Below are 8316 nucleotides of genomic sequence, written 5' to 3'. Positions count from 1 at the left end.
AGGTGTCCAACAGATCACTGAAGACAAATGGGTGCATAAGCAAATGTGGCGAAGAAAACTGATGGTACCCGGCTATCAAAAAGTATAGTGTCTGGGGTCTTAAAGGCTTGAAGGTAATCAAGCGGCCATCAAGCTCAGAAGCAACAAAGTCCACGTGGAAGAAGCACACCAGCCTAGGCCGTGATTTTTATGGAGCAGATCACTAAGTCTTTCTCCTGTGGATCTGCTGCGCCACCAGGACTTCCTACTATGATACTATAAAAATATATTTAGATAAATAAGTGTTCACTATTGCTACTAAATATACACGCACTACATACATATGTAGTCAACTGTATATACACCTATTGCCAGGAGAGACTAGTCTCTGGCTGACATCATGCTTGACAAAGTGGAGGGGCATCAAAAAGGAAGAAGACCCTTAACGAGATGGATTGACACAGTGGCTGCAACAAGGAGCTAGGGAAGAGGAGCAATTGTGAGGGTGGCGTAGGACTGGGTTTTGTTTTGTTGTGCATTAGGTTGCTATGGGTCAGAACTGAACTTTATGGCACCTATCAAAAGCAACATAGACAACTGCTAGAATATTGAGATTTACTATTGCATTTAATTCTTGTGTTGTAGCTACCTAGCAATGGAACTACTAAGGTCAACTGTTAGAGGCAGTATTGTGAATGGAAGGGGTTAGGAAAAGGATTTCTAGAGTTCTGGTAAAATTTTACTTCTGGTCTCCTGAGGGTACTTCATTTGTGAAAATTGATTGAGCTATTTATTTAATACTTGCTTATTTTTCAGTAAGCATATTATATGGTAATACAACTTAAAAAGCAAAACTCACCGTTATTCATTAGCACAGACAATTGTTGTTGCTGTTGTTGTTGGGTGCTCACCCTCCTTTCTCCTCTGGGCCCTGGCAGGGATTTCTAGATTCTCTTTAGAAAGTCTTGCTGCTGGGTGCCACAAACGGTTTGTGGTGAACTGCTGAGTGAAAGCCTGAACGCTTGGGGATTTGAACTCACTTCCAGTGGTACTGTGGAAGAAAGGTCTGGTGATCTGCTTCCATAAGGATTACAGCTAAGAAGACCCTATGAGGCAGGGGTACTCTGTAATACCTAAGGTAGAGTTGAGTCGACAGCAACAGATTTGGTCTGGTCTATATGAAGACTTGTTCATGACCAGCCTTGGAGCAGTAGACCTTTCTATGTGTACATGAGATACCCAGTCTCCATTGCAGTGTGGTGAAGAGCTGGGGTCTATTGATGCTTCTTTGCTGAGCATCATGATTGAAAACTTCATGTTTATCATCAGGCCTTCTCTGGGTTATTACTTGCACCACAGGCTCAATGACTAGAGACTAGATCCATAGTTGCTTCCCTCTCTCTAGCTTTGGGTCAGAAGGTCTCAACACAGCATGTTAAGTGTGAAATAGAAGAGTCAAGGTACTGTCTCTTTAGTATAGCCAATTCATAATTTATAGGGGTGAGTAGTTGGATTGGGAAAAGAAACATGGCTCTTTCAACTACCTCAGGCAGTTTTCACAACATTTCACTGCATAGGCTTAAACAAAATTCCACCCAGATGAATTTTAGATTCCCAACCCTGATTTTCGTGACTCACAAGCAACACAGCCAGGCTCCCAAAAGTCCCCTAAGATTGTAAGAGGGGATAGAAAAAGAAGAGTCACAGTTTAAAAAAAGTCCACAGTCTAAATTAGCAGCAGAATGAGCTGTTAGATCTAAGGGAACTGAGAAGAGGCATTTAACATTAAAGTTGGTGAACTTCAATTTTGGAGAACTTATCACAACCCTTTTTACTACTAATAGGTGTTTGAACTTGGAAAGAAAATAGAAATGATATGTTCTTGAAACCAGACACAGGATAATCCAAGATTCCTGCTCATTCTCCTTCCTCTGTGGTCTTGGCAGCCCACCAATCAGAGGTTGTGCTAAATCAGGATCTCTATCATACTTAGAATACTTTTCATCCTATTGTCTTTGGTGTTTATTATTAAATTTTAAGTGTTCTCTCATTATCAGTCATCATCAGTATCCTCAAATTTTCTTCTTTTCTTGTGTAACTAGAAGCATTATATCTTTATTAAAATCAGAAAATAAAGAAAATTGGAAATACTGTCTGAACTGACAAGATGCTGATAGACTTCCTTGTGGCCTTTTAAGAAGCTTGAACATTGAAAATATTTTAACCCAGAGAATAGAAATTATGGCAGACACCCATGCACTAGCCAACTAATTTTCTATTGCTATATTCAGATCCTGGGTAATAAAAAAGAGGTGAACTATTAAAGATACAGCTGAAGTATTATCTTACATCCATTCCTTCCTAGAGATGGTGTATATTACTTCTGGGCATACTTCTTCATATAAATAGATAGATTAGATATATAGAAGACAGCCTAATGGTTTAATGGAAAGTTGGGCAGATGAGTAGATGGATGAATATGTAGCTAAAATTATTTTGTGAATTTTAAAAGCAGACATAAAGAGCCTCTTTTATAAATTTATTGCTTACAGACTTATAGCACCCAAAGCAACTGCACATATATTATCTCACCTGACCCTCACAAGAAACTTTTGAAAACACATTATTCTAGCCCTACTACGCTCCTCCCACTTCATAATGAGAAACCTGAAGCAGAAAGACTTTACATTATTACTTAAGCTACATGGGTAGTCAAGGAGCATGCTTTACTTTATTTTTTAAAAAGTTTTATTGAGTTGTAACTAACATATCATGTGATTCAATAGTTCAGTCATATCAAGAAGGGTTGTGCAATGATCACTATACTCAACATTGGAACCTTTTCTTCTTGCACTCATTGATGTTGACTACCCCATTTTCCCACCCTCCTCTTCTGTGTCCCCAGGCAATCATTAATCCAGCAGCTATCTTCACAAATCTCCCCATCCTGGTTTCCATATACAGAAAAACATACAAAATAAGGATTAAAAAGAACCACCCCCAAACAAAAACCCCACCATATCAAATATCTAATGACCACATCAAACAGAAAAACACCTCAATCTAAGAGAAAGTAGAGGATATTAAAAATGTATAATAAATTCAAAATAGGTCCAAAAGGAGATCTAATGACAAAGGGTTACACACCAGAATAAGTACCACTGCTAAAATCTACTTTATAATCCTCTTGGTCTGATATCAGGGCTATTCATGTTTCTAGTCTATGGCCGGTGGCGAACCACAGGAGACAGTCCATATAAGGATCCTGCAAATGGATCTGGGGCTCCTTCAGTCATTCATAGCATTCTGACAGACCAGGTGTTTAGAGTATAGTTACTGGTACTGTTCCTTTCTCTGGGTTTTGATCTTATTTACAATCCTTGGCTCACACAGGCTGATATGTTTCTTCCACGTGAAATTAGCTGACTCCTCACTTATGCAGCTTGTTTTGAGACAAACCTTTAAGAATTCAGATGTTATTTTACCGGAAAGCCAGCACCATCTGATTTCTTGACCACACTTTGCTATGGCACCCATATCTTCAGTGTTCTCCTCATGAGGGTGTGTACCGGATGGGGCCATGTCACCAGAATTAACTGTTCTTATATAAGGGCTATGGTCAAGTGAAAGTTCAAAATCCATTCATATAACTATGGTTTCTACCTGTCCCTGATTCACTTTTAGAGACACCATTGTCATTTTATTATAGCACACATCATTAATCACCTCCATGGGGCTTATGATAATGTTATTGATAGTAACATGATTTTAGTCAATGGTGAAACACTGTTGAGCAAAGGAATTTATACATGTGTAGGACTCCTTATTAGACTCCAATACATAAATTGTTAAATTTGTACAACTTCACACGAGGGTGCCTGGACACTAGTTAAATACGCTGTGAGGATTGGATCTATGGAAATACTTCTAGTAACCCTCATTTACAAGGCAGAACCATGCTTGGTAGATTAACACATGTCATAAAAACACAGTGTGAAAATAGCAATATATGTTGGTTCTAGGTTGCCACTCATTGGGCACCCTCAAAGCAATAGAACTGAGCCTGCCTAAAGAAGGAGCATATTATAAACTACTTGGCACTCCTTTTGACAATCAGCCAGCTAGTAAGTACATAGCTAATAACAGTTGACTTACATTAAAAGACCCAAGAGCACTTAATAACATACAGTCATTATTGAGTTCATTGGTGCTCCAGCACATATTTTGTGAAGCATTTCACGTTCTAGGACAGTTCTCACACAGTAAAATCTACAAATATTCCTCTTCCCACCCACCTCAATTGATGACCTCTAATTGATTTTAAAAGAGTCCCGGTGCCATTGTGGGTTAATCATCAGACTACTAACCAAAAGGTCAGCAGTTCAGCTCTCCTCCCCCCACCCCCCACCGCGCCACCTCACCCCCTAGTTGCTTCACAGGAGAAAGAGAATGCAATCCGCCCCCATAAAGAGATTCATAGCCTCAGAAACCGTAGGGCACAGTCTTACTCTGTTCTGTAGGGTCATTATTAATCAGCTCAATGGCTGTGGGTTTGGTTAGGTTAATTGACTTTCAGGAGTTCCTGGGTGGTGTAAATGTGTAAGCACTAGACCACTGGCCAAAAGATTTGTGGGTTGGAGCCCATCCGGAGGTGCCTTGGCAGATGAACTTCGCAATCTGCTCCTGAAAGAGCTGCAATCAACTGAGTGTCAAGTGCAAACAACAACCAACTTTAAAATCAATCAATTATGAATCATGTTAGGACAATAAAGCAATAATTTTGTAAACAATAAAAACAAATAGAACAAATACTTCCTGGCTTTGCCTTATCGAACAGAATTGAAACAAGCAACCTTGAATTATTCATTCCATACCAAATAAACCAGTATGAGCTTTTTATTCCATACTAAATAAACCAGAAAATTCTATATTAAAAGAGTTATAAGGCTTGAGACATTTCCAGAGGGGATATAAGGGGCAGGAAGGATCGCTATCCCATTAGTCATCATGCTTAAATTGGTCATAGAAACTTTCTCTCTGAGTCTAGGCAGATCAAATCTAAGATGATAGAGGCTATCAAGATGTGTGGATATCAATTCTAAAGTATTTCTGCTGCAAGAGCTATAACGCCTTGCCTTGAACTACGTATTCTAGTTCTTCACTCCTTTGAACAACTACGGCAAACCTTTAGTCCCTCAGACTTTGTTCTGTGGCAGAACTAAACAACACCTAGTAATGAATCACTCTTCAGTGAGAATGATCAGCTTGCTAACTCCATTTCTTTCCTTTCAAAGCGTGTCTCCAGTTTGTAGGGGAAAACAATAGACTGAATCTGGCATTTAGTGCGGCCCTCAGCCGGAGATGCAGACTTCCATCCAGTCTTAGCTTTAGAGTAGATCCATTTTCTATTTCCAGTCCTCCTTCCAATTTTGTCTCCATCCAGAGTGGGCTTGATTTACAGCGGTGAGCCCTCACACCCATCCAAACTCATACAATATTCCAGTCTCGATCTCAGCTCTAATCCTCAAACCTTGTTCAAACCTATTCCTCTCTCCCAGCGTTTCTAAGAGACAGGTCCTACTAACTTATCCAGCCATCCACCACATCTAATCCCTTTGCCTCTCCAATACTTACCCACAATCCTCCAGCCAGTCTTCAATTTTATTGATAGTATTACCTAGAAAAGCCAGACACCAGGGCACAATGAGAGTTGAAGGAAGCCACACCTCACGCCATTCTCTAAATGTTCTTCGCCTTCAGTTCATTATGAATCTTTTCATTTCCTTCCAAGCTTTCTTTAAGGCCTGATAATAATATACCTATTATTCTATACCTATGTGAGAAAAGAGGACACATTGCCGCTCTCTCTACCTCCCTACCTGCTTTCTTGCAGAACTCTGGAAAACATCTAGGATGCTCTCATTTCTCCAGAATTTGGGAGCAGGGGTAGGTTTTTATGCCACATTTATTCTACTCCAAGACAACACGAAAGGCCAGCTGATGCCTAACAGCCTCTTACCTTCTGCTTAAAAAAAAAAAAGCAGAAAAGGCTTAGCCCTTGGTATGTTTATACAATTTTTGTTACTCTTAGGTCTGTTATTCTACTTGAACCCAAAAGAAGATCTGAGAGGTACTGTAATAATCATAACAAAAATATTAATAGGAATAGTAATGGGTACTATTACTTAAATTGGACAGCTATGTTAGTGACTTGCCAAATTCCCCAAAGCTTGTTAGTTACGGAGTTGTGGTTAGAGCCAAGGCATCCAGATTAAGTGTAACGTTTTTACACAAACAAAATAACTCCCCCTGAAACCATTCTTAGGGTACCTCCAAACTCAGTTCTTACAGATACTTTCATGCCTCTAATCACATGTCTCTTTTCCACATAAGGCTTACCTTGTAGTATTTTATTTCTCTTTACTTAAATTCATTTAAACCAATCACAATGAACCTCATGGTGGACCCACCCTTAACCAAATGCCAGTATTATTTATTGCAGACCTAAGTCTACTGTCACATTTACTCCGCCACAAGACAACATAGCAGAGCGGTGAGCAGCTGGTCTCTCAAAGTCTCTTACCTTCCTGGAAAACATCATCCAGGCTGGAAGGCTCAGCATCTGGGACATCCTGCAGGGCAGCTGCAGCCTCCTCTTCCAGAACCTGGGTTTGCCAGTGACGGCTCTGTCGGAGCCAGGCCCTCCTTTTCTCCCAGGATGTGGGGCTCAGCACAGAGCCCTCCATGGCCGTGACTTGGACTTCAGGGCTTCCCATCCCAGGGCTGACAACCTGAAAGTTGAAACAAAGGGTCAATTCCCTCATTCTCTGCCCAGAAATCACCAATGTCAAAGTTGTTCCCCAAGTCTTCTCTTGTTCCTGTGCAAAAGACCTTGATCTCTCGGGGCATGCAGGAGGAGACAGGAGGAGATGTCTGTCGCATCTTGTCTCCCCTCTACACCGCTTGGGGGAAAAAAAAGATCTGAAAAATCTTAAATTCATGGCAAGTTTTTCAACTCATCACTTCTGGAAACTTCAAACATATGCTTTAAATGACACTGAAAACAGTCTTTCACCTTAAAGAATCTCTATTTTTCACGATAGCTGAATGTTATATTAGAAACTCTTCTTTGATCCTTGAGGATTTTGCAATAAGAATTGTCTATTCAAAGGAAAATATCCTTACTGAAATACTCCCTGGGACTTGAGGCTACCATGCCCTAGTGTGAGAAAAGCAGATGACTGCGATCTCAAGGTTAGGATGGATTCAGATCTCTTCCTTTGAGAGTGCTCAATGTATTACCACTGAGATACCATATATGATAGCCCGAGACTACCATATGGTTACTATTTTCATGCTCTCTTTGCTTTTTTATGACACATGCTAGTCTAGCAGGCATGGTTCTGCCTTTGGGAATGAGTGTTATTGTACCTTTTGCCCTTTACCCAGCTGTCATTGTTTGTCTAAACAGTGTGCAATCACTTCACTATTAATCTATGCAAGTCAACAATTCATGTACTGTGGTCTAAAAGCAAGTTCATTTGTGTAAAATTTCCTTTTCTCAACAATGTTCTTAATTCTATACCACTGGCAAAACAATTGACACTATCAATAGAATTTTCCTATGCCTGATGGGGATGGTTTATAAAGTTCTCTAATAAAATGATACTGCTGTGCCTAAAATAAACCTAGGATCTAGATTTAATCCTAGCCCTAATCTAAGAACATTTTGTTCTTATGACATGGCCCTATTTAATATTCTCCCTCATGAAGAGATCACTTAAGATATGGGTGCAATAGCAAAGTGTGGTGGAGAAATCAGATGCTCCTCTGCTATCAGAAAGAAAAGTGCATGGGATCTTAAAGAATAGTCTCAAAACAAGCAGCCGTCTAAGTGAAGTATTAACTAAGTCCACATGGAGGAAGCACACTAACCTGTGTGGTACAAGGATTATACATAATAAAATCCATGTCCAGAGGAAGGAATGGTTTGTTGTTAGGCGCCATCAAGTTCTTTCAGAACTATAGGGCCACTATGCACAACAGAACACAACCTGGCCTGCTCCTGTGCCATCTCTCAATTGTTTCTATGTAGTCACTGTATCAATCCATCTCAGCAAGGACCTTCCACTTTTTTGCTGCCTGTCTACTTTACCAAGCATGATGTCCTTCTCCAAGGACTGGTGTCTCCTGACAACATGTCTAAAATATGTAAGATGAAGTCTCGCCATCCTGGCCTCTACAGAGTACTCTGGCCATACTTCTTCCAAGACAGATTTATTTGTCCTTTTTGCAGTCTATACTTTAAATATTATTCTCTAGCACCAATATTCAAAT

At 40.0% G+C, this 8316-nt stretch overlaps 1 protein-coding gene across 1 annotated transcript in view; it reads right to left on the bottom strand.

Moving 5' to 3' along the window:
* Positions 1-8316, bottom strand: part of TESPA1 (thymocyte expressed, positive selection associated 1) — a 44620-nt gene that overhangs the window by 21616 nt on the left and 14688 nt on the right. The window contains exons 2-3 of the mRNA XM_004716920.2: positions 6563-6770; positions 5614-5656 (exon numbers count right to left, since the gene is read on the bottom strand). Coding sequence (XP_004716977.2) covers positions 5614-5656; positions 6563-6755 — 236 coding nt within the window. The 5' untranslated portion in view covers positions 6756-6770. The remainder of the gene's footprint in view (positions 1-5613; positions 5657-6562; positions 6771-8316) is intronic.

The sequence above is a fragment of the Echinops telfairi genome, unplaced genomic scaffold (assembly GCF_000313985.2).
Source record: "Echinops telfairi isolate 266 unplaced genomic scaffold, ASM31398v2 ScPeMD7_7404;HRSCAF=8442, whole genome shotgun sequence".
NCBI lineage: Eukaryota > Metazoa > Chordata > Mammalia > Afrosoricida > Tenrecidae > Echinops > Echinops telfairi.
Note: the sequence above shows the minus strand (reverse complement) of the source record. Positions and strands in the feature narration are given on the sequence as shown.